Source organism: Trachypithecus francoisi, unplaced genomic scaffold, assembly GCF_009764315.1.
Source record: "Trachypithecus francoisi isolate TF-2019V2 unplaced genomic scaffold, Tfra_2.0 Lachesis_group8, whole genome shotgun sequence".
NCBI classification, from domain to species: domain Eukaryota; kingdom Metazoa; phylum Chordata; class Mammalia; order Primates; family Cercopithecidae; genus Trachypithecus; species Trachypithecus francoisi.
Genome location: NW_022681473.1, coordinates 51380527 through 51407865, shown reverse-complemented (window position 1 = coordinate 51407865; position 27339 = coordinate 51380527). Strand labels below are relative to the sequence as shown.

The 27339-nt window shown below is 34.3% G+C and overlaps 1 protein-coding gene across 2 annotated transcripts in view; it reads left to right on the top strand.

Moving 5' to 3' along the window:
• The window catches only part of FAR1 (fatty acyl-CoA reductase 1), a 65328-nt gene extending 40973 nt beyond the window's left edge, over positions 1–24355 (top strand). For both annotated transcript variants that reach the window (XM_033207867.1, XM_033207869.1), the window contains exons 5-12: positions 2265–2442; positions 3332–3376; positions 3492–3610; positions 4575–4642; positions 6094–6265; positions 13324–13453; positions 19181–19308; positions 20618–24355. In XM_033207867.1, the coding sequence (XP_033063758.1) occupies positions 2265–2442; positions 3332–3376; positions 3492–3610; positions 4575–4642; positions 6094–6265; positions 13324–13453; positions 19181–19308; positions 20618–20780 (1003 nt within the window). In that variant the 3' untranslated portion in view covers positions 20781–24355. The remainder of the gene's footprint in view (positions 1–2264; positions 2443–3331; positions 3377–3491; positions 3611–4574; positions 4643–6093; positions 6266–13323; positions 13454–19180; positions 19309–20617) is intronic.
• The last annotated feature ends 2984 nt before the right edge of the window (positions 24356–27339 follow it).

Below are 27339 nucleotides of genomic sequence, written 5' to 3'. Positions count from 1 at the left end.
ATCCCCTGTATTCTTTTTATTGTATAGATTAATATCTAAATAAATGTTAGTAAAGTCAATGTGTAGTTTTCACTTTTGACCAAGTATAATGGTAATATTTGGAGGAAGCCTCCTGAACATCTTATTAGTGATACTAGATGCTCTCTTTTTCAGGGAGTCAATCTTAGCAACCAAGAAGTACCTGGGGAGACCCATGACTGCCTGTTTCATAGCAGGGCTCTAATTTATTAAAGGATTGCACTCACCACCTCCTGCCCATGGAGTATATCTATAGAGGGGCCTTTAATTACTAGAGAATCAGAGGAATCATAGTCTTTTAATTCATACCCTTTGTCTTACTGTTTATCATCTTTCTGAGGATTGAGATCTTGTCAGCAATTATTACATGAAAATTATTTGTGAGTGTTGATAGATAGGGATTAAATGAGGTACTATATACCATGACCTTGTTCTCATTTGCTGCAACTTAGGCTTTCTCATCAAACAGACAAGGTTCAGCCAAGAAAAAGAGAGATCTTTTTTACTTTTATAGACTGCAATTATATAAACATTCCAGTATCCACCATATTTTCGCATTTGTTAATCCTTATATAATATCTTTGAATTTTTTCGTCCTTTCTTTTTCCCTGTCTCGTTTAGTCTCCTTTCTTTCCAGAGATTCTATCCACTTTGACTACTTAGTTAACATCTGCTGCTTTCTCTTAAAATAAGCACAGTCTTTTCTTTAAGGCTTTCCTGCTAATATGAGGAAACAGATTGTAAAAAAAAAAAATAAGTATGAGAAATTACCAAGACATTTTCATTGTAATTCCCTAATTTCTATTTTCTCACTCGTTTTCTTAGATGGTCCCAAATACCTACTTCATTTTCTTCATAGGTCAATAGACAGAAGTGTTTAATATCTGTGGGAAAAGTTGAGTGTGGAAGTTAATGAAGCATTTTACTTTTTCTCTTACTAACAATATATACAAACATCTGAGAAACTGAAAAAGAACTTGTAAGCTAATGCTGTATCTCCTTTCCTTGCTGCAAAGAAATCTAGGTAACATAATTTTAAGATAACTCATGGGTTTGTTCTGTAAACTCGTTCTAGTAATAAGGCTTACTGGCTAAAGTTTCTCCTGAGTTTAGGCAGGTTTTTTTTTCCCCATGTGTCAACTATCCCTTTCATTTTTCAAATCTCATCTCCATGGTGGAATTTTTCCTTAGTTGGGTAGCAATTTCCCTTCAATTTAATTAATGTTCTTTTCCTTTCATATACAAAAAGTACTTCCATATACAGAAGAAAATTTTATCTTGATAATCTCCATTTTATGCTTTTTTATCAATTAGTATGGGTATCATTAGAGTATGACAATATACTGAGTCTGCTTGCATACATAACATTAGCGACAAGAAGGAGAAACAAGTACATAATGTATTAGAACTAAAAACAAGTACATAACATATTAGAACTGAAAACAAGTACATAACGTATTAGAATTAGAAGTTTAGGAAAAACCATGGACACCACCTAGCATATCATCCTCCTTTTACAGATGAACAGAGTAGACTGTTTCTTCAAAGAGAATTGGAGGAATTTTTTGACTTCGTAGTAGGTTGCTAATTGAATTTTTATAGCATGGTCCAATTTATTTTTATTGTTCATCATAGTATCTGTTAATCTCATTAGAGCATATGATTCGCAGTGCTGCACCTTAAATACTAGGCCTTTTATGCCTTTTATGTTCATTATAAATGTATGTTAATTGTAACTGTATATAATTTAACATGTTACTTCATTAGGTGGTTATATACAGATCTATATTTCCTAATCTGCAACCTTCTAAAAGGTTTCAGATATATTTTGGAATTTATTTGGACTTTAGAGAGGGACTATAACTTATGTACTATGTAATAAGAAAAAACTTTAACTTGATCTGGGTTAGTATCCCTCATCAAATACATATATGAACGTTTAAACTAAGTTGTATCAAAAAGAAGACTGTAAGCCAGTGTAGATCAGATTTTGCTATCCACCGTATGATTTATGAAAGAACTCTTAGTTTTCAGATCTTTTTGGATACAGAAATTGCTGATAAGGGATTGTGGACCTGTAGTTGATGTTTAAGAAAAATAAGACTGAGTTCCATTTTTCGGTAAAAGTTGTCAAATGATTTGAGTCAGAACAACAGGTATGTTTGAATGTGCAAAGTTCAATTAAGTCGCTTTTCATTTTATAGTAAAATATCTGGAAATATATTTGTATGCAATTTCTTTACCAGGTGGATGGATGATGGCCTAGTAAATGATATCACGCCAAAATTGATAGGAGACAGACCTAATACATACATATACACAAAAGCATTGGCAGAATATGTTGTACAACAAGAAGGAGCAAAACTAAATGTGGCAATTGTAAGGCCATCGATTGTTGGTGCCAGTTGGAAAGAACCTTTTCCAGTAAGTTGTTAGAAACCTTTATAAATAATTGGAGTTGAGAATTTTAAGTTGTATAAAAAGCTGGCAGTTCTTTAAGAACAGGTATTATTTACTAAAGGTGAATTACCATGGCAAAGCTGTTTTGTGTTCATAGAGTTAATTTTATTGGTACTTTCGTTTCTATAATGTGATGCTGGGTGTATAGAAATGTAGATCAACATTTAAAAAATCCTAATTGAAAATTAAATCAGAAGCTGTGACATTTTCTTAAGTCAGAGGAGATTTCGTTTGTTTCTTAGTACCAAAAAGAAGCAGACCTTCCAAGAGGTAGACCCCTTCCTCTGTAGATCACAAAGCTAAAAAAGGTACAGAGTGTTAAGGTATTTGTGTATTCCTGGAATGAGAGAGAGCAGAAATATAAACCAGTTGGGTAAATTGATTTAGGCAAAACCTAGGTCTGTGTAACGGTAGTAAGTGACAGCATCTCTTGTTGCTTTGACAGTTATTCTATTTTTCTTTGTTTTATTCATAATTTTGAGGAGGATTTACCATTTTCCCTAGTCTCAGGATACTGAATTAGTAAATAGCATAAAATCAAACTTGAACAAGCTTAATTTTGCCAAAGTATTTAACAATATAAACCGTCTTTTATAAATTTCTCTTTGCAGAGAGTTAATGGAAGAGTAGTAGGTAACCCTTTGAAAATGATTTTCCTCAATCATTTTTGATCCCAGAGGAAGACTGCTTCTGTTTGGTACTGGTAGAAATAGTCTGGCCTGAATCTAGTATGTTTTTTAGTTTTTAGAAGACAGCTACCAAGTATATATTTGGGGTCGTAGAGTTCAAATAATAAGTCTCTAGCTTCATAATGTTTCTAAGCTTCTCCCCCTTTTAAAATTTTTGGTATTAGGGATGGATTGATAACTTTAATGGACCAAGTGGTCTCTTTATTGCGGTAAGTAAACCTTTTGATTTATTTAATATTCTATACATTTTTCTGCTTTTTGTATATCTTTAAATATACACTGTGGCTTATATATCTTAAGGTGTTGTTTTTAATTTCAACAAAGGCAGGGAAAGGAATTCTTCGAACAATACGTGCCTCCAACAACGCCCTTGCAGATCTTGTTCCTGTAGATGTAGTTGTCAACATGAGTCTTGCGGCAGCCTGGTATTCCGGAGTTAATAGGTATATGAGGTGACAATGTCGCTTATTAAATATATAGTAACTGAAAAGGGAAGACATACCTATTGAGTAATGTTAATTAATCCCTCCATCCAGATATTGCCATACTAATATTTAGGCAATAGCACTGCCAACTCCAAAAGTTGATATTATCACAGACAATAGCAAGTGCTCCCATCAGTAGTAATGAAAAATTAATGTTAATGCTCATGTATTACTTACAGGATAGACAAGTTCACTAGAGGTTAAAAATGAAAAAAGTTTTTTAAAAAAACTCCCTAAGGATGATTTTTTAATCCAAACTAAAACTTGGTATATATAAAAAGCTGAAATTCACAGAACATAGTTTACATATATTAAACATGGTATTAAACATGGTATTACATATATTAAACATGATTGATTAAACCAGAGCAGCTTTAATCAACCCATGAGCATCTTTCCTTTAAAAGGTAATAGTAGCATTCACAGGTAATACTTAAACTTTAAACTTTCCAATAACTTCTTTTTTCTAGGTAGTAAACTACCCTTATTTTTGATAATCAGTATTTTCTATCCTAAAAAAAGAAAGATAGGATTATATGAATATGTTGTTTCTGGCAAAAGGAAACTTAGTCCATAATTTTTTTTCAACTAGATCCTCTGAAAAAGACAAGAAGAGCTGAGGTCGTTTGATGTTTTCCTCATGTTTAAAAACAGATATTCCTGATAATATAAGGAGGAAAAATGTGAAAGAAAAAATGTCTGTATTTTTTTAAAATAAGTAATTCTTTTCGGTAGGGGAAGAAGAAAGGGTAATTGTAAATAGTCATTAATGTAAAAACTAATCTTTTAAGGATAATTAAATAATAATTAGTATAGAAAAGATGCCCATCATCCTCATGTCTTCTCGAATACTATGTAGCACTTAGATTGCATATGTTTGGCCTCTTATTATGATTAATTGGTTTCATCTTTGTCTTTGCAGACCAAGAAACATCATGGTGTATAATTGTACCACAGGCAGCACTAATCCCTTCCACTGGGGTGAAGTTGGTATGATTTTACCTGTGTTTTTGAATGTTAGAATAAATCTTAAAGAACCAAGTTCCCTGAAGTTTTAATGTTAGAATACTTACGAGACATTAAGGCCACTGAGTTACCAATTTGTTCTTAATTGTCATCTTAGAAGTAATATCTACCAATACTACCTTGTGGTCCTTAATAATGTTTCACAAATTTAAAAGTATCCTGCTGTCTATTCTTACCCACCTACCCTACCCTTGTCTAAGCTTTCTGCAGTAGCCCTCATAGATACCTATGGCATGGGAACAGTGCTTTTTTTCTCTCTTGTGGGCACCCTTGGTCTTGATGTTGCCTATCCATAGACAGTATCACTTCTTACAAGAGGTGGTATATCAAGTGGTACTCAGAGTAATAAATAGAGGAGTTAGGAAGTAGGATACAGTTTGCCAAAATATTTTCTATTAACCTTTATTAATCTATTTAAATTCACAGATTCACAGCAGATATACGTGTTCCTAGTTCTATAGGAATAGTATAACTTAAATAGAAATAGTTAAAACCCATTGAAATTGAATCATTTTTAAATTGTTGGTTGATGAGTTCAAATTTAAAGTAAAATTTTTTTTGGCATTGATTTAGTGATAGGTCTTATTTAACCTCTAATTGAATAATTACCCCTGCAGAACAATTTTGATTTCAGTGTAAATTTTGTATGACATTTGTCCTAGAATTTTTCTATGGCATTTTTATTTTAGTGTAAAATTGACCATTAGAGCATATAAGAAAAAGATAAAATCTAAGGTGATTTTAACTTTAATTATTTTCAGTATTCTTTTAAGAATAAACATTTTTAATGAGTTAGGTTTTTTTGTAATCTTTTATTGTGTCATAAAGTTTAGTAAAAGCTGAAATTGAGCATTATATTGTAGTGACTATCTCAGTATACATTTCCAGTAAAGTATTAGTATAGATAATACTAGGTTTGATTGTGTTGACATTACATAGCCTATGTAAATTACAACAGAAGTTAATTTTGGGTTGTTTTAAGCCTGTTGATGTATGTTAATTTAAGCATCTTAAGCAAAGGATGATTATTTTCCTTTTCTTTTTTAAGTAAGTACAGTAATAAGAGTCTGGAAAGAGGAACGGAAAGAAAGAAGCTATCGAGAGAGGTGAAATATAGAAAGTGACACTGTAAACTGACATAGGTAAAACATTAAAAGGATTTTAAGAGTGAATTTTAGAAAAAATTCATTCATCTAATTAAAATTCATGAATAGCGGCAGTTATAAAACCACTTGAGTTTAGCAGTCTAATAACCATATTCTCTTAGCTACTAGAGAGTAGAAAAGTTTGTTTTTTAAATGAACGAACTCTGACGTCTTTGGTAAAATATTTTGCATTGTAAAAACGTGATTTTTTTTTTCAAAACTTCATTACATGGTTATTATCAAAGCTGTTACACAACTTTTCTTCTTCAGAGTACCATGTAATTTCCACTTTCAAGAGGAATCCTCTCGAACAGGCCTTCAGACGGCCCAATGTAAATCTAACCTCCAATCATCTTTTATATCATTACTGGATTGCTGTAAGCCATAAGGCCCCAGCATTCCTGTATGATATCTACCTCAGGATGACTGGAAGAAGCCCAAGGTAATGGTGACTAGCTCTGTCTTATCTGTTCCTCTGACTGTTAAACAACCCAAGCTTCCACTAAAATGCATATTAACTCTGTATTTGTTTATGCTTATGATAAGGCTTAATAGCCTTTTGTGAATGAGAAGACTCTTGAATTTAAGACTTTGTCAGAAAAGCAAAGGTAGTGTTGTAAGTCACTCTCATTTGTTTAAAGTTTGGATAAGTTACCGTCATGTATTGAATTCTAGGTCTTTAGTTTTCTTTCTAAATAACAATATTTAAAATGCTTTGACGCTTATTTTTCCTACAGGATATTATGTAAGTCATTCCTTCAAGATGAATCCTTTAAACCAAGTATTCAGGTGCCCCAGTTTTAAGTTTAATTCCAACAGGCTATCGCACCATTATCGGAAGGGTGTCAGCCATAGAGTATCTGCATTATTGCTCGATTGCACTCATGTTGACAGGTCAGAAACTGCGGTAAGAAGAATTGCAGTAAATACACTATGTATTGGTAAGGTGGTGGAAGCTTGCTGGAGAGATGGAAAATCACTAGCATGAGCTTTACCTTTAGATTTACTCACCTGATTAATCACAATCAGAATGCTAGGACATTTCTTAGAATTTGGAGATCTTTGGGGACACTAACTATGGATCACATCGTATTGGGTCATTGATCCTCCAAAATTCCATAATATAGGAAATGTCCTACATCAAGGTTGTCATTGTTGTTATAAGCTGAAATTGAGCCCTTCTCTCCTTCTTAAAAACCTAGGGATGAGTTATTATAGGGGATTAAGGGCAAAAGTTTTGCTTTGAACGGATGGTGCAGTTTTATGTGAAAAATATAGGATGCTTCTAGAAAATTACTTGACATATCTCAGCTACCCATTCAACTTATAATATGGTTATTTCAGTTTTTGACTAATTTTCCAGGTTTGGAATGGCATAGTTATGAAAAAAAAAAGTTAATAACAAATGGAAAACTTTCTGTTTTCTTATAGTTGCTATAAGCTTTACTTTCTTTCTTTTTTGTTTTTGTTGAAATCCCACAAACTTAAAGATCTCCTACTGTCTTTACCACACAATTACAGTGGGATATACCATAAAAATACTTATTTTTTTAACTACGATGGCATTACAGTGGAGTCTTTGATTGGAGAGTTCAGGATTTGAGTATTTTTGTATAAAGAAGATGCTGATCCCAGAACTTCCATCAGCTACTCAAAAAATAAAAGTGAGGTATCTGCCAATTACAGTGTATCAGGATCTGAGTTCCTTGTAGGTATTGTCTGTGGATTCGCTTTTCCATGATGTTTCTAACCCTATATGTTAGCTAATTGAAATATGTGAGAGGTGTTGAACAACTTTAGAAGAGATAAAGAAATTTTTTCAGACTTTTCTAGAATGATCTGCAAAATGCAATACTTGCCATTGGAAGCATTCTTTCATGGCTGAAAAGCAGGTGTAAATTCATGAATGATGGCAGTGCATGCTTTGTTTGTATTAAGGTTGTTATAATTTAGGGCAGAAAAGTAAAAACTGGGTCAAAAAATAAAACAGGTTAAATATATCACATTGCCTTACACAAAGAAAGGGGGCTTAGTAAACTTTTAAAAAAAATAAGTGAACAGCTAGTTTACTAAATAATTCAGAGGAGATGTTGCTGCACAACAAATCATCTCAAAGTTAGAGGCTAAAAACAGCAACAGTCATTTTATTACTTCTTTCAGTTATTTCTGTCAGGATCAGGAATTTGAGAAAGAATCCGCTGGGCAGTTTTGGCTTAGAGTCTTTCGTGTGTTTGTGATCAGATGAAAGAGGCAGGTGGGCAGAAAGGCAATGGAATAGCAAGGGGACCGATGTTACTCCTTGTCATGTCATAAGGATCTCTCCATGTAGTTCTTTGCAAGGATCAATGATAGCCTTAGGGGAATTAGACTTCTTACATGGCAGCTGATGGCTTCAAGGGGAAGTCTTTTAGCAAGTAAGGTGGAGGCTGTGTTGCCTTTTGAGCTACCCATAGAAGTCATGCAGCATCACTTTTGCCTCATTCTTCTAGTCACGAGTGAGTCACAAATCTTCTTAAATTTTTTTTCATATGTTCATAATTTTATTGTGGTGCCTGACATAGCACTTTTTTTTAATACTTTAAGTTCTAGGGTACATGTGCATAGCGTGCCGGTTTGTTACATATGTATACTTGTGCCATTTTGGTGTGCTGCACCCATTAACTTGTCATTTACATTAGGTATTTCTCCTAATGTTATCCCTCCCCCCTTCCCCCACCCCACAACAGGCCAAGGTATGTGATATTCCCTGCCCTGTGTCCAAGTAAGGGGATTTAGAAAGTAGTCAAGATGAAGGATATCGTTGCCATCATTTTTGGAAAGTACAATCTGCTATAGTCAACCTTCTGGCCAAAACAGTTCATATTTCTTCTACATGGAAAGGACAGTTGCTTCTTCCCCCCTCATCCTGCCTTCCCCTTCGCGCGTCCCCACGCCCCCCCCCCCACCCCCCTAGATCCCTGTGACATCAGCTGGAAGCCAGGGTTCTGTCATCTAAATCTGGTCAATTGAGATTGACAAGATGAGGCTCTTTAGGAGTGGTTTTGTCAGTATAGTTCCTCAAGTATAGTTCCTCAAGAACTGATCTGTGAACTAAAGCAACGAGTTACATACACCCATTATAAATGATGGTAAGCATAGGAAATGGCTTTAGACAGTTTTATTCAAAAAGAGAGAAATTGGGAGACACCCAGCAAACACTGGTCTATAACATTTCTGAATTCCAGTCAGGTATATGTTGATGATTTCTTGATTAGGAGCTCAGTCTTATTCTCTGGGAGTTCTCTGAGGTTCTTGCCTCTGCCCTCTGAGTCATCTTTCTTTATGCATAAAAACTGGCCTGTGGGCTCTGTGTGCAGCCAAGTAGCCTTCTTATCCTGCTTCCTGCCCATGAAAGGTTAGGGGATCAGGGCAGGAACTGGCAAACTTTCCTTGTAAATTAGGGCCATATAGTAAATATTTTAAGTTTAGCAGGACATTTGGTTTTTGTTGAAGCTACTCATCTTTGCTGTTAAAAATGAAAGCAGCTGTAGACAATAGGTAAATGAATGAACATGACAGTGTCCCAGTAAAACTTTATTTACAAAAACAGTTGGTGGACTGGATTTGGTATATAGGCCCTGGTTTGCTGACCGTTGATATAGCAGTTTCTTCATTTTTTTCTTTGTTTTTTTTTTTTGTCTATCCCTTTACATGTAATCTGACATGATTGTTTAAAAATTGTGTGGGTTTCCGGTGTATCTGTTTTCAAGGAATCCAATCCATTAGACTAAAGCCATACCCATAAATCTCTTTGACACAAGCCCTTCTCTATCTTGGGTCCTCTAAAAGTGGGACAACACTTTTAGATCTTAGATCCTTGCCTCTTAGATCCTGATTTTGAACAGTAAGAGTTTCTGTTACACATTTCTTTAAGATTTGGAGAGTGCCTTTTGTTTGTCTGAAAGTTCTAAAAGGCACTACCTAGGTCTTTCTAAAGTCTTAGCAAAGGATTCATCTTCCCCTACCCTGCTATGCTCAGAAACCATTTCTTAAAGAATTCCTGGCTGACATTTTACATTTCCTCCAAATTTCCACTCAAATAATTCATTTTTTAAAGATCATCTTTGTCCTCTTTTGCCCTCTTTCAGCAAATTTCGGCTAGATCATTGAGTTTATTAGGTACACTTTCTATATTCCATATAACCAGAAGTGACAGTTTGTTGTCCTTACTTCAAGCCCTCACCAACAGCTTTCTTAAAACCCTTTAAGGCTTCCATTAATAATGTTTTCCTGGTCCTTTCACATTTCACTACTGATCATCTAACAGGCCTTACACATTTTGTTTACCACTTGACCCTGAAGCCAATACCACATGTTTTATGTTTTTATTATAGCAGACCCTCTTAGTATTGAGATCTGTGTTGAGATTTGTTAATCTGTTGTACATAACAAGTCACCTCAAACTTAGTGTCTTAAAGCAATCATTTTATTTGTGTGTCACAATTTCTGTGGGTCAGGAATTCTAGTAGGGGTAGCTTGATGGTAATGGCTCAGGATCTTTCAAATGATTGTAATCAGACAGGGACTAGAGTAGCTTTGCTGTGGAGGGAGTGGTAAAGAGGGGAAGGGGACAGTAGCTGGGGTGGCTGGGCATCTCTCTCTCTCCAGTAGTGTCAGACCCTCTCCATGTGGCCTCTCCATATGGACTAGTTTGAGCTTCCTCGCAGCATGACAGCCTCAGGGAGAGTTGGACAGCGTACAAGGTGACTGAAGGCTTCAAGGGTGAGTATTCAGTGAGCAAGACAGAAAGCTCTATACCTTTTCTGACCTAGCCTCGGAAGTCACATCGTGTCACCTCCACCTCATTCTGTTGGTTCTAAGTTATTTTCAGCTCTCATTGAGAAGACAATCAAGGTGACACTGTATTGTAAGTGGGCATGTAGGATGGGAGATCGTATCATAGGCACCTTTGGAAATTAATCTTTCCTAAATAGGAAACATTAAGTAAACAATCTTCTTACCTGAGGTTTGTGCTGTGTGAGGCTTTCTAAGTATCAAAACAGGACAGATCCTTGACTTCTGGGAGCTTATAGTCTGAAGGCAACAAGGAATATAAAGGTTTTTTTACTTCGACAATTTTATAAATGTTAAATACAAAGTCTTATAATTTATATTATTTCATGTGTTCAGAAATTTATTGAGCACAGTAATAGACTTTACACCTTATATGGGAGCCTTACTGTAATGCCTAATTCTACATTAAACTGATGTCAGTCATGTCATTCATTTCATCCAGTTTACTCGTTTACGTAATTCTGAATGTGAGCTAGGTAAGCATCTGACCTGACATTTTTTTAAAAATGGCTCCATGATCTTATGTTTTGGTTAACTAGCATAACTTTATCTAGCTTAGCTTCTCTAAACCAGATATCTATTTTTAATCTGTATACTTCTCAACTGGAGACATTTGACAATGTTTGCAGGTATTTTTAGTTATCACAACTGGGGGAGGGCTGCTGTCAGCACCTAGAGGCCAGGGATGGTGACAAGCATCTTAGAGCATGCAAGATAGCCCTCCACAAGAAAGAATGATCAGACCCACAATATTTATAGTGCCAAGGTTGAGAAACCCTGGACTAGAGAATCATTAAGATCTTGCCTTAGTCTAAAGGATTGTGATTATTATTTTTAAGTTGCCATAATAAAGAATAAATACATATTCAGAACATACCTGGCAATGTAGTCATAAACATCTGTTCTATGGTATGTTTAACCAAGGAGTGATGGTGCAAAGTTTTACATTTCTTCTTACTCCTCAATAGTTTTCAATCCAGTATTTTTGTTGCATAATAAATATTCTATAAATTTCACACACAAATATATGGCCTTCCAAATATCTTCCCCCTCCCTAATTTTTATTGCAATTATTTTTTGAATGGCTGAATTACTGATTGATGTTAGGGTTGATTGTGTCACTTGAATGAATCTGAAGATAAGATTAGGTGAGAGAATTATCAGTGAAAAAAAGTTAAAAAGAAAAAACTTTTATTAAGATATATATATAGGAAAACCATGTTAGCTGTGTGTGAGAGAGAGATTTAAGTATGCTAAACTGGCACGAGAGTATGTATTGATTGTATTGATTTAGTGACAAATTTGTTGTATCTTTTTGTTTTTTAGAAAAAAATAATCACCTAACCTTTTCTAAGAGCAACATATGTTTTTCCCCCTCAGATGCTTTTTATCTACAGAACTATCCCTGTTCAAAAACTGCCTTTGATGCTTGATAATTCATTTTGTGTTTGAGATTTTGTTTTGAAATTACTTTATTGAATGAAATATAGTTTTTCTTTACCTAGTTTATAATGCTTCATTTTCTTCCAGTATTCTGGATTCGTAGTTTATTTCTAAATGTATTGAATGTGTTATCAGAATTGCTTAGCTAATGATACTTTCTTGTTTTTTTCTCCTCATTTCTAATGTAATTTTCCTCCATGCCCCTCCTATTTCTAAAGCCTATTTTGAGACTGTCTAAGCTATTTGATACATATAATGCTAATTGTTATTATAATATAAATGAAATCTTTAAAAAGTACTTCTCCACAAATTATTTTTCTATTCACAGAAGTTGGGAGTTTTTTTGGTGTTTGTTTTGTTTCAAAAAGTTCTTTCTTCCCTTTCCCTACTTATCATAAATATTATTGTATAGCTGTTACTGCTTAAGTTAGTGTTATGATATCAGTGACTTACAGTGAGCCATGATATATGAAATGACAGATTTGAAGATTAAAGCTCCTTGTACTTTCAAAAACAATCACACTCTTTCTTTAAAGACACACTTTTAAAAGGGTGTCACACTCCTTTATTTCTATAAGGATGAGTATTGGTGGGGTATGCGGAGGTGAGTGGATATCTGTTTCAGATAGTTTTCAGCATGAGTCATTGATTTCACAGCACATCCAGATGATCAAGAGTGGTGCCAATCATTGTTAAAGAAAAGTTGTTTTGTTTTTTTAAATGAATAGAGTTGACTATGTGGCAAACGAACATTTCTGTATTCTTTGCTTCAGCAGTGCTGAAGAGTTGGAATTATAACAGTATGTTATGAATTCACAGGAAATCTTAGGAAATGCAGCTGTGAATTAAAATGTAGTTTAAGGAATAGAAAGCAACGAAATATTAATTGAATTCATTCATTTGCTTAGTATTTTGTGTAGAAAATTTAAGAGTATTGTATATCCTTTGAGAATTAATTTTATGTATCAGCAGAACTCTGTTTAGGTAGTATTAAATGTATTTGCTGCTGCTTTCAAAAAGCATTTAGTTTCCTTTTGGATTTATAAGTTGTTCGTTCAAGATGCAGAAATATTCTTATTCGCTGCTGAGTTGGTACACTTAATGATTAAATGTTATAATTTTAATATTAATGTCTATATTGGGGGAAACTTGCACCCTGGGTGGTGATAGGATTTTTCCTAATCTATACAAAATATAAATCTGTCAATTTTTCTTACAATACAGGATGATGAAAACAATAACTCGTCTTCACAAAGCTATGATGTTTCTTGAATATTTCACAAGTAATTCTTGGGTTTGGAATACTGACAATGTCAATATGTTAATGAATCAACTAAACCCTGAAGATAAAAAGGCAAGCAAGTATTTTCTGTTTTATATTAGAAAATAAGTAGCATACTAATTACAGAACCATTAGCAACCTGAGAAATATTTTCCACAGCTACTATACAACAAGAAAGCCATTATTTATAGTCTCTCATAAAGCTTTAGTCATAATTGTTAGTGGTGAAATAAAATTGCTGTATCTTAACATTTCTAATGTAAATATTTTAGAGTGACAAAGATATTTTCAAAGCATGATTGGAATGTTGATTCTTTTTTTCCCTTAATGTTGCTTTCAGAGAGAATTTTATCTTTATGTGTTTTTCTTTCAAACACTTCGTTTTCTTTGAGATTTGAAGCGTTTTGCTTCTCGAAGAAATTGTTTTTTATAAACTCTTGTACTTTTTGTTATTCCATATTTTGCCCTTTGTTAGTTTGGAACTTAAATTCTTTGTGTATGTTCTTTTTGAGCTTACTCTAGATGTTTTAACATGTATATCTAATACAGACTAAATTAAGCAATATTTATAGCTTCCTTCTTAATATTATTTAGAACCTTAAAATGTTTTAGTTGTGATTACCACTCCCACTCACTTAAAATGGTTGTATTAATACATTACTTCAGTTCTCTAAATTTTTTTTTTCTTTTTGAGATGGAGTTTCACTCTGTGCTTAGGCTGGAGTGCAATGGCACAATCTCGGCTCACTGCAACCTCTCTCTCCCGGGTTCAAGTGATTCTCCTGCCTCAGCCTCCCTAGTAGCTGGGATTACAGGCACACGCCACCACACCCAGCTAATTTTTGTATTTTTAGTAGAGATGGGGTTTCACCATGTTAGCCAGGCTGGTCTTGAACTCCTGACCTCGGGTGATCTGCCCTCCTCAGCCTCCCCAAGTGCTGGGATTATAGGCGTGAGCTACCACACCCAGCCCAGTTCTCTGTTTAAACCCCATGATGAGATACTATTTTGTTCATTTAGTTTTTATTTAGATTTCTCTCTCTATATATATATATATATGTGTGTGTGTGTGTGTGTGTGTGTGTGTGTGTGTAATACGTATATATGTATACCAGTGTCTGTGCTCTCAGATTTTCTCCTTATGATCTTTTTTCTGCCTGAAATATATTCCGCATACCAAGAATATGTTTTAGTAGGGAGTCTGTTTTATAGTGAATTATCAGTTTTTGATTGTCTGATATGTGTGTTCTTTCACCCTTGGTTTTGGAACATGATTTCAGCACGTTAAAGAACTTTTTTACTGGGCATAGTAGCTCATGCCTGTTATCTCAATACTTTGGAGGCTGAGGTGGAAGGATGGCTTGAGGCCAGGAGTTCGAGACCAGCCTGGGCAACATAGCGAGACCCATCTCCACAAAAATAAAAAAATGAGACAGTCGTGGTGACATGTGCCTGTAGTCCCACCTACACAGGAGTCTGAGGTGGGAGAATCAGTTGAGCCTAGTAGGTCAAGGGTGCAGTGAGATGTGATCACGTCATTGCACTCTAGCTTGAACAATAGAGTGAGAGTCTCTCAAAAAAAAAAAAAAAAAAAAAAAACCTGTTTATTTATATTCTGTCTTACGTTGTTGCTATTGAAAAGTCAGTAGTTGACTCTTCCTTTATAGGTGATCTTTTATTCTTGTCTCCTCTTCCGTTTTCTCTTCATGTTTGCCACTTGGCAGTATCACTATGAAAGTGGGTGTAATTTTGAAAAATTTACCTTGATTGGATTGGGCTTTCTGAATCTGAGGTTTGGTGTCTTTCAGCAATTCAGAGAAATACTTAGCCAATGTTTCTTCAAATATTGCCTCTTCACTATTCTTATATCTTCTTCCAAAATTCCTAGTGTATGTTAGATTATTCTATCCTCCAAATCTTTTAACCTTAATTTCCTATTTTGTATCTCTGTGTTTCTGGGCTAAACTCTAGATAATTTAAGATTCTGTGGCAGTCTGCCAGCTGTGTCTAAACTATCCAATTGAATGTAGAGTTTTAGTTGTCTTATTTGCAGTTTTAGAAAGTATAATTTATTTTTCAGATCTTATAAATGTTTCTTAAACAGTCTCTAGAATTTTTTCTTGAAACATATTAAATATAATTGTTTTGCATTTTGCTTCTGATAATTTAAACTTCCAGATGATTTGCAGCATCTGATTCTGCCATCTATTGATTGAGCTGGGGGTCATCCATGGCACCTAATTTTTTTTAAAAAAAAATTTGTTTGACTATAAATTTATATTCTTTGAGGATTTCTGTGAGAATTTTTTTGAGGCCAGGATTGAAATTACAGTTTTCTGATAAGGATTTGCCTTTGCTTCTACCAGTAGCCTAGTTAATTAGCTAGCTGGCATTTATAAGCCAGGGCCCCTTTAAAGTATCTGATTAGGTTTTTAGCACAACTCAGATTAATGTAGGTCTTATATAGACAGTAGGGGCCAGGCATGGTGGCTCACACCTGTAATCCCAGCACTTTGGGAGGCCAGCGGATAACTTGAGCTCAGGAGTTCAAGACCAGCCTGGGCAACAAAGTGAGACCCTCTCTACAAAAAATACAAAAATTAGCCAGGCGTGGTGGCGCATGCCTGTAGTCCCAGCTACTTGGGAGGCTGAGGTGGGAGGATGACTTGAGCCTAGGAGGCAGAGGTTGCAGTGAGCCGAGATTGTGCCACTGCACTACAGCCGGGGTGACAGAGTGAGACCCTGTCTCCAAGAAAGAAAAAAGACTGTAGATTTGGTTCATTACAGTTTCTCAAGAGTTTCTTTTTTCATACAGTACTAACTTCCTTTCTCTTCCCACTTTTTTTAAATTTTAATAATGTTTTATTTAACCCAATATATAATCAAAAATATTGTTTGAACATATCAAAAATCTAAAAGTTATTTAAAGGATATTTTACTTTCTATTTTTTCATACTGAGCCTTCAAAACCCAGAGTGCATTTTATATTCCGTAGCATGTCTCAATTTGGACTAGCCATATTAAAAGTGCCCAAGAGGCACAGGTGGGTACAGAAACAGAAGTCTATACAACCTGCAGAACCATGAGCCAGTTAAACCTTTTTATCTTTACAGATTACCCATTCTCAGGTAGTTCTTTGTAGGGATGTGAGAATGGACTAATGCACCTAATCACTACCTCCTTTGTCTTCTTCCCAAAGGGAACAGCTCTTGAATTCTAGCACTAAATATTAGTTTTACCTATTTTTGACTTTACATAAATGATATTATACAATATTTTTTCATTCATCTGTTGATGGACATTTGAGTTATTTCCAGTTTCTGGCTATTAGGAATAATTATCATACGAGCATTCTTTACGTTTATATGTACACGTTTGTGTAGGGTATATACCTAGAAATAGGATAGCATAGGGCATTCATATGTTCAGTTTAGCAGGTAATGGCAGTTTTCCAAAGTGGCTGTATCAGTTTACAGTCCAAAGGACAGTGTATGAGAGTTCCTGTTAGTCCACATCCTCCATAACACTTGGCCTTTTAATTTTGATTTTTAATTTTAGTCACTTAGGTGATACGTAGTGGTATAACAAAATGATTTTAGTATATATTCCCTAGTACATACAATGCTTATATAAAAATTGTAAAAAAAAAAAAAAAAAGTAATCCTGTCAGAAAATAGATTAGAGAGATGAATAGTTTACAGAAAATGATTCACAAGTTTGAAAAGATACTCAGCTTTACTCAGTGTAAATGCAGACTAAAGTTAGACTGGAATATTATTTACTATTTATCAAATTTGCAAAAATTAAAACTTGGACAATGTACTCTGGTGAGTCCCTGGACAAATCAGCATCCTTATACATTGCTGGTAGAACTATATGGTGTATGTTTCTCCATTCTTTTATTTTCAGTCATTTTGTGTCTTATCGTTTGGATATGTCTTTTGTAAGCAGCATATAATTAGTTGTAAGCAGCATATAGTTCTTAGTTTTTGTTTTCAGTCTCACAATTTTTGGCCTTTAATTGGACAACTTAACTCCTATGTAATTCCTATCATTTTAGATTTAGCCTGACTTGTGCTTTGTATTTGTCACGCTGGTTTTAAGTTCTTTTTTCTTTTCTTTCTTTTTTTTTTTTGCTGCCCTTTAGATTATATTTTGAATAATTTTATTTTTTCCCGTCTATGTGTGTTGCATAGAATTATGTTCCTTTTTGGTTTAGTAGGTTACTCTAGAGATTATAGTATCCTTTAATTTAGCAAGGTCTAATATAAATTGATACTTTTACCCCTTATCTGATAGTGAAGGATCAGCATGTATCTGTTATTGTTGTTATTAGGTTGGTGCAAAAGTAATTTCGGTTTTGGCCATAATGCATGTTTTAATTCTATATATATATATATATATATATATTAAGCCACACAAGCCGGTATATTGCAGTTTATGCAGTAAATATTCATACAGATTTACCAGCGTTAATTGTCCTTTTTTTGCTCTTTATTTCTTCCTCCATCCCCAGACTTAAATCAAGAATCATTCTCCTTCTGCCTAAAGAAGTTTACTTTCTCTAGCATGGGTTTTCTGCTGATGTCAGATTGTCTCAGGTTTTATTCTCTAGAAATATCTTTATTTCACCTTTATTTTTCAAGGATATTTACACTGACATAGAATTTTACCTTAGCACTTATTTTCATTGAGTACTTGGAAAACATCTCTCAGTCTTTTGGCTTTCATTGCTTCTATTGAGAAGTCAACTTACAGTCTAATAGTTATTCTTTTGGAAGTAATCTATAGGACCTTTTTCTGATTCTCATATGCCTAGATGTGTGTTGGGGCAGGGATGGGGGAGTAGGGAGTTGTATTTGTGTTTTGAATTCGTGACTTGGTTTCTTAGCATTTTTGGAAAATTTCCAGGCGTTGTCTTCTCAGATACTACTTCTCTTCCATTTTTTTAAAGAACGGTTCTTATGGGATTCCCAATAACATACACGTATACCTTCTCAAAATGTCTCCTAAGTTAAGTCTTCATTTTAATGCAGAGTTATTGCATTTTTATATTTTACTAATTTTTTATGGTAGCTTTTCCCTTCCTAGAATTGGCTATTTTTAGATAAGTGATGGTATATACTAAATAATATCTTTGTAACTCCAAAAAATTATCTGATTATATGCTAAGGAGCACTGAGCAGTGCATAGCCCTCTTACTTTGCCCTAACATTTCTGAAGGCTTTCTTTTCTGGATTTACCTATCATTTTCACAAATAGTCGAATTACTGTTATCCAAACTCCTTCGCCAGCTTTCATAACATATCTTGATGTCAGATGTTGTTTTCATAACGTCTGTTGATGTCAGAAATATTCTCCAGGAAAATTGGTCTGTTCAGTAGGCATGATGTACAGGAAGAGAGAAGAGATTGCAGATAGAAAAGAACTGGAAATGTATCAGTACATGCATAAAGTAGTGAGGAATACATAGGTCTATTTGGACAATAGAATTTTGTCTTTTTTTTCTTTGTTTAGCAAAATGGTACAGGCTTTTTTCTTCTTACATTTAACCTACTTCTCTTTAAATGCTGACATTAGTTTCCAGATTATCTTCTCAAATGTTTCCATGTTTAATGAATGGTATGAACTAGGAATAAGAACTTTTCTGTGACTAGCAGTAAGATTTCAGAAGTTAATTCTGTATTTAAGAATTTTGTAATTATGTCACTTGGAACTGGCCTTCAGAAAAAGTATGAATTTCTGACTGGTTGTGAGAAAAATTAGTCAAAATAATCAGTAATTTTTTTGTTAACGTAGACCTTCAATATTGATGTACGGCAGTTACATTGGGCAGAATATATAGAGAACTACTGCTTGGGAACTAAGAAGTACGTATTGAATGAAGAAATGTCTGGCCTCCCTGCAGCCAGAAAACATCTGAACAAGTGAGTTTGATGCATGGATTTGATTGCTTCTTGTCTTCCTTATGAAATATTCCACAATTTTTTTGGTAAAGTATATTGAATAAAAGATATTGCTAATCTGTTATATTAAGGAAAAGTACTTACCTTTGGACTGGAATTATGGTAGTATTACTTTAGCCTAAGATTGTTGAAATTTACTGTCTTCAGTTTATATCTTTCTTAGTATGAAGTTCAGGTGGAATTGAGTTTCAGAAATTACTATTATCTTTCTTTATATTGCTACTTAAAAAGTAAAGATATTAGAAGAAAGATAATGTAGATAATCTATTTTAAAGGTTTGTTTTTTTATTTTAATCAATAATCTTTGGAGGAAGAGAATACATTATTCAACATAGAATATTTTTTCTTACATAAAATAGAGCTATATCTTTATCTCTTTATACAAGTAACACATACTGTTTTTTTTTTAATACTCAGAAAATAGAAGAGGAAAAATCACTGGTAATCTATCATTCAAAGATGCAGATAATTTTTAATGGTAATCTCTTATACTTGTAGTGCTTTTTAATATGATTTTTATGACACTTTTTAAGACTTTCACATTTTTATCCCTCTCATGCCTCATAACTCTGTGAGACTTTGCAGGGCAGCCAGTTCAATAGATGGAGAAATTGAGGCTTAGGAAAGTTGTATTTGCCTAGGCCATATTGTATTGAGTGGCAAAGCAAACTAGAATATTGATCTTTGACTCCTTATTCGAAGCTCTTTTCTCTACATCGTTTTTCTGACATTGCAGTCCTATCTTGCACTGCCTGCTGAAGTGAGTATAATTTATGTAGCATTATTACATATCTAAAGGTTTGTATTTCTTTGAAACACCATCAGAAACATCAAAATTTGTTGAAACATGAGCTGAGTAATACGTTGTTACTCTTCGAGAAAAGGGAAGATCCTTCTTTATCGAGTTAATGCCATGTTTTATACTTGGATGAGGGCTTGTCTGGTTGGCCTGTGATCTTATGACTGTCAGCTGTAACTGAAGGAGTAAGTTACTTGTCTGACAACTTGTAAGCAACTAAAGATGTCAAAAAAAAAACTTTGCTCTGTACTGTGATGTATGTAATGAATGAACCTTTTTAGATTAGATGGGAAGCTCTAGAAATTCAAGGAACATATCTGTTTTATTTACAGTATACTTAATGTCTAGCATAAGTTTCAAATTAATATGGATTTGAGCTTTGATTTAAAAATTCAGTATTAATTAGCTGCCGTCTAACAATACTTTATTCTAGAAAATACTGTCTAACATACCTCTTGATTTGCTTTCCAGGTTGCGGAATATACGTTACGGTTTTAATACTATCCTTGTGATCCTCATCTGGCGCATTTTTATTGCAAGATCACAAATGGCAAGAAACATCTGGTACTTTGTGGTTAGTCTGTGTTACAAGTTTCTGTCATACTTCCGAGCATCCAGCACTATGAGATATTGAAGACCAAGAATTCAGCATTAGAACATCTATACATGTGGTGATCTAAATGCACAAAATGTAAAATGTACTTAAGTCATCTCATCTTTTGTCAAGACATTAAACCATCTTAGATCAGAGTGTGAAGTAAATTATGGTACATTTTATGTAACATTTTAATGTTTATACTCATAAAACTTAGTGAACACACTGTGTTATGCCAGCTCAAATCTACAATAGCCACCAAAACCATGACTTAATATTTTGAGCCCTAGAAGAAAGGGATGGGCTGAGGGCAAGAATGGGGAAATAGGAACACTGACCAGTATAACTGTGCAATTCTGGAACATATTAATTAAAATATGCCTTAACGTATAGTGAATTTCTAATTCTAATGTTCAGTGCAATGGAAGACATTTATTTGGACAGTAATACTAGCTAAGTTGGTAGATATTTGATTCTTCATTGTTTGATTTTTTTCATTAGTTGAAGTGGGTTTTAGTTTTGTTAAAATTATAACCAACCTATTTTCACATCATTCTGTAAGTTAAATGATATCAAACATGAAAGACATGTCTTCATTTTTCTTTTTCTGATTAAATGTCTGATGCATATCGTTTTTCAATTAGCAATCAGTTGCTTTTAAAATCAGAAGGCTATATTATTTAATGACCCTATTGCATCTAAATGGGTTTGAGAATCCATATCAACAACATATGCTATGTGTTTTTTGACAGAAAGTGAAAACAAATTCAGTAAAACTGTTAGTATCAAAAAGAATAGGAATACAGTTTTCTTGTCTGCATTATGATCAAATAAAAATCCTGTGAGATTGCGTTTATGTTTTGAAGCAGGAGGATTTCTTCAGACTTTGTTGGAAGTGGGAGTTGGGAGGGATTCACCATACTTGTGTTCTCCTCCCTTTATAAATTTTATTCGTAGGACTTTTAAAAGGCTTGTGCTATCTTTCCAATGAAAACTGAAAGTGCATTATTATGGAAGAATGTATTTGCAGGTAGTAATAATGTTAAGAAAATGTCCTCGTGTGTAAACACATACTAATTTTGACCTTGAAAGTTGAATTCCTTCACGAAAAATAAAATAATGCTTCAGATAATGTGTATGAAATTAAATAAAGGACTTTATTTACATACCACATAAGGCAGCAAACTGTTGAATGAGTTTGAAGGTATCATTTATTTTTTATGCATGTGGTTTTAGCTTTAGAAAGAAATGCATTATAGAAACAAGTAATAGCAAGAAAATTGATGTATATTTTAATGATACATTAAAATTCCCTTTTAATCATAATAGTTAACTCTACTTACTGTTTTAACATACATTTGATTTAACAAATTGTTCAGCATAACACTTCTAATTAAGTTGATCAAGTTGTACTATATTAAATAATCAGCAGTGTATCTGGAGTATGTTTAAAGACAACAGTTCACAATACAAAAAGTTACGTGGAGCTTTACATCTTAACTTTGTCAATTTAAATGCAATGTATAAGAAGTTTATTTTGCTATTATGAAAAACTAAATGTAAAGGAAATCACCTACTTTCATGCAGGTGTATAATATTGAAAAGGAAAAATGCTTCCATGTTGAAGCCAGATTTTGTGTAGTAAAACTTTTAAATATTATTTTAAAAGAAATATGTATATAAATATCTCTATATTCTTTGGAATGATACTAAAGTCTCTGGTCTAGGACCATACCTTATATAAAGGTATAAGAGACCATGACAATGTCTGAAAATGGAATAAATAATGATGCCTTTTATTTAAAGTGGTCCACATAATATACATTGAGTACTCCATCTCTCCAAATGTATTTCCATAATGTGTTGAAAACATGCTGACGTTTGTATGATTTTTATACTTTTGCCAAATAGACTTAGAGTCAGATGAATTGTCTTTGTGTCTTGCAAAAGAGTTGGGGACAACTTGGGCAGGCCTGTGAAGTGCATAGGGAGTGTATGTCTTCTGAACTGTTTTATTGTTCTTGTAATCTAGCTTAAAGAAATGTTAACTGGGAGGGTGCTGAGGCCACTGCATTGATTTTATGTGTTTAGAATTCTGTTGTCAAAAGAAAACTAATGAATAAATTGGTTTGTCATTCTAGAATTTAAAGTTCTAAGATTAGTATAAAGAGTATATAGATTGTTAATCCCCACCAACTAGACTTTGAACTTAAGTCAGACTTAAAGATTTGAGAAGTCATTTGTGTCATTTACTAGATGTGATTTTTAGTTCTGTTTGATTATGTTTCCTACACAAACTTGTTATTTAATAGGATAGCCTACTAAATTAAATGTTTCTTATTTCATTTAACTCATTTGATTAAACTGTATTCTAAAACATTTGGGGTTTTTCCCCCTATTCAGTTTTAATCCTGGAATATGCATTTGTAAATTGTGATGTCATTGAGACTGTATTTAAATTTGACTTGGCAACATTAACATATCCTAAGATTCAGTGCAGAGAAGCATGGGCACTACATTCTTTGACTTAAGGATGGCATAAAATAATCATTTTGAACCTGTGTAATAAAGCTTGAAAGCAGGGAAAAGAATTTCCTTTTCCCCCTTTTTTATGTTGTCTGTAGGAATTAACTTGGGATTTTTTGTTTTGTGGGTTTTTTTTTTAATGTAAATTGATAATCTTTTGTAAGAAGGAAATAGAAGCATTATTGTGTGCCTTTGTTTGTAAACCAAAAAGTAATAAATGAATCCCTATATTTCCATTATAGTATTTATTGTATTTTTATGTTCTGAAAATTATCCATGAAACAATATGGTTAAGATTACAGGAAGCAGTCCTTACTTACACTTCTTGTCTGTTTTAGGTGTACTTGTTAATTCTTATGTCCTAATTTTATTTAATTCTGAGTTGCTCACACGGCATTTTAGGGGAAGCGTACAGGCAGGATGAACACTTTGTGTTAAAGTGTTACTTTTATGTATTACCTGGAATGAGGCAGATTTTTTTCGATTTTCTAAAAAGAGTAACCAAGAGACCTCCAGGGTGTCCTTAGGTTCCAGCTGCTCTCCTCCATGCTGAATGATATCCTGTTAATTTATAGGTACCTTTGTAGTAATGTATATGTCTATTAAGTATAAGAGATAATTCATTAGTAATAGAAATTAATTGAACCCTTTTGGATCGGGGAGAGCATCAGGCTGGGGTCAGGTAAGTGTAAATGGCCTTCTGAGCATGCTCTTCTAGGCTGACTCCCAGCCCTGACTTGAAACCATTAGTGGTGACTTGCTCTGTTTTGAGAAAAATTTTCCAACCTTTTGCATGAGAAACTAGAAAAAGGAATGTATGCCACGTAACTGGATTACAGAAATGAGTTAATTTAATAGTCTCTGTGATTAAAAAAAAAAAGAAATATTTTCTTATTGAATTAATATTTTTGTCTTGAGGCGTTTTCTAGTGATAGAATGTATTTGTCTTTTTTCCTGGTGGTACCCTCTTAGCTTATATCTTTGCTATCCTTAAGATCCTAAACAAATCATCTTTGTCAGTTAAGTATAGTTGTGCAAAAATTGTTAAATAATTCCTTTGTCTTTATTAAAGAAAAATTTGAGTAACAGTAAGTTTGATGTGCTCCTTTGCAAGTTGATGTCTCTAAAGTTCATTTATTTAGAAAAACATGAAATGGTAAGTGTAAGTTTAATGTCTTTACCGTGGGCCTGAACTCAGAGAAATAAGAATATAATTGTTTTTTGGCCAGGGATCACAGATGATAGCTATAATACCTATAATTTTATACAAGGGGCAAGAGAGACAATCAAAATTTTTCTGAATTCATTTATTGAAAACAAAGTTAACATTCCTAGTTATTGTCTTCAAAATACTTTTCTCTTCTAGACATTTAATTTTCATTTTTAAAGTTCCATGAAGTTGAATTAGGTGTCTTCCAAAGATGCTTTGGAGGCAGAATTCCTTTATTTTCTGCTGTTCTACAGTAAACCTAATTCTTTCTCTCTCATGTAAATCTAGAGAGCGTAAGTTACCTTCACTTGTCTTGAGCAATGTGTAACTGGAAAGTGTTAGATTGAGCCATATAAAAATGCTGATATGTCTTTGACCTATAAGAAATTTCATATGGCTCAGTCTAGTGTTATAGCTGCCTTTTGTTCTTTTGTTTTCTAACAAACACCTGAGCCTAAACAGATGGGTGTAGTTTTATTAGTCATCCAGATTGTTTAACAGTATTTAGTTGTTTGACATTTATTACCTAACTTTCTGCTTTATGTCACATCTTTAACAGGTTCTTGTCATTTCCCCTAACTTTCTCCCAAGTTGGTTGTTGGTTTCTTGAGAGCGAAACCAGCATTGCACGTTGTATGTTATAAAAACAATGCTAATGACATTTGTTAAGTTCTTACAATGTGCCAAGCACTACTCTTAAGCATTTTACATGTAATAATCCACTTACACCCTCTGTGTTTGTAAGTGTGATAACTAAGGTATATGATGTTAAAGTACCCCAGGTTACACCACTAGTAGCAGAGCTGAGACTTGAACTCAAGACTAGTTCCAAAGCCCACGGTCCAGTCCATTATACTGTACTGCCTTTCACCATAGGAATACAGATGTTTCTGGACTATTCAGAGGTTCCCTGACTTGTACTAAATGTCTTTGTTGACTTCATTTCAAAAACCCAACATTCATTCAACAAATTTTGAGTGCCTGGTATGATTTAGGCACTGTGTCTTATATTGCAGTTATCTGTATCACATAAATTAAGCTCTCAGTGGCCCAGACCTGAATATGGCACACTGCCTTCCCTTAGGATTTTATGATTTGATATAAATAAGCAGATAATTTTAATATGTAAAGACAGATAAGAACAAAATATTAAAAGCACAGAGGAACAATTTCTTGTTTATTTCAAGAAAGCTCATGCAAACAGAACTTTAGAACTGTGGTTTTATGTCGGATTGGTGGAATGCTGGGGTAGGGAAGCATCCAGGTTTCAGGAAGAGCATTTGCAAAGGCTGGGAGGTGTAAGGAACCGAGAGGAAATGTTTTCGTGCTAAAGGAGAGGATGGCTAAAGAAAGATGAGGCTGTAGAGATTGTTGGGCCATCTGAAGGTCTTCATACGCTCAGAATGCACTATAGGCTGTTCAATGGCTGTTACAAAAACACTAAGAAGGTTTTGCTAGCTAAAGCACATCTGTTACTGGAAAAGGGGTCCCGATCTAGACCCCAAGAGAGGGTTCTTGGATCTCGTGCAAGAAAGAATTCTCAATAAATCCATAAAGTGAAAGCAAGTTTATTAAGTAAGTAAAGGAATGAAGAATGGCTACTCCATAGGTAGAGCAGCCCCGAGGGCTGGTGGTTGCCCATTTTTATGGTTATTTCTTGATTATATGCTAAACAAGGAATGGATTATCCATGCCTCCCTTTTTCAGACCGTTTATGGTAACTTCCTGATGTTGCCATGGCATTTGTAAACTGTCATGGCGCTGGTGGGAGCATAGCAATGAGGATGACCAGAGATCACTCACATTGCCATCTTGGTTTTGGTGGGTTTTAGCCTACTTCTTTACCGCAACCAGTTTTATCAGCAAGGTCTTTATGGCCTGTATCTTGTTCCGACCTCCTATCTCATCCTGTGACTTAGAATACCTAATTTGGGAATGCAGCCCAGCAGGTCTCAGCCTTAATTTTACCTAGCCCCTCTTCAAGACGGAGTTGCTCTGCTCAGATGCCTCTGACATACCCAATTTCTATTAAATATGAGTAGATTTTGTACTTTAAGTGAACAGACTTTTAAATATATTTTCTAAATGAAAATTTAAGAGAAAAAAGTACTGGTATGGTGTCACTTGTTTTTTGAGAATACAGACCATACCAGTGTTTAAACAGCCAGTCTCTGTTTTTCAGTTTTCTATGATTCTCAAAGTGCAATCCGAGACCAGAGGAGTCAGCATGGGCATCACATGGGAATTCATTGGAAATGCAAATTGCAGACCTATTGAGTCAGAAACTCTGGGGTAGGGCTCAGCAATTTATTTTAACAAGTCCTCCAGGTATTTCTGATGCACACGAAGATTGGAGAAACACTGGTCTAAGTCAGTCTTCATGCCATACCAACACGATCTAAGTAGAGTACTTTTCTGGGATTTTGGGACAGGGCCAAGTAAGCACCATTTAAAAATCGATGATTAATGCCAGGTACGGTGGCTCAAGCCTGTAATCCCAGCACTTTGGGAGGCCAAGGTCGGCGGATCATGAGATGAGGAGTTTGAGACCAGCTTGGCCAACATGTTGAAACCCCATTTCTACTAAAAATACAAAAAGCCAGGTGTGGTGCACACCTGTAATCCCAGCTACTTAGGAGGCTGAGGCAGACTTGCTTGAATCTGGCAGGCAGAGGTCGCAGTGAGCTAAGATGGCACAACTGGACTTCAGCCTGGGTGACAAACCGAGACTCCATCTCAAAAAAAAAAAAAATGTGTAAAACATGATACAAAACGTGTGTACATAGAAAAAGGTCAACTGGTAAGAGTAAGGCCAAAATATTAAAGAAGTTAGTGCTATGTGGTGGTTATGGACCCCTTGTT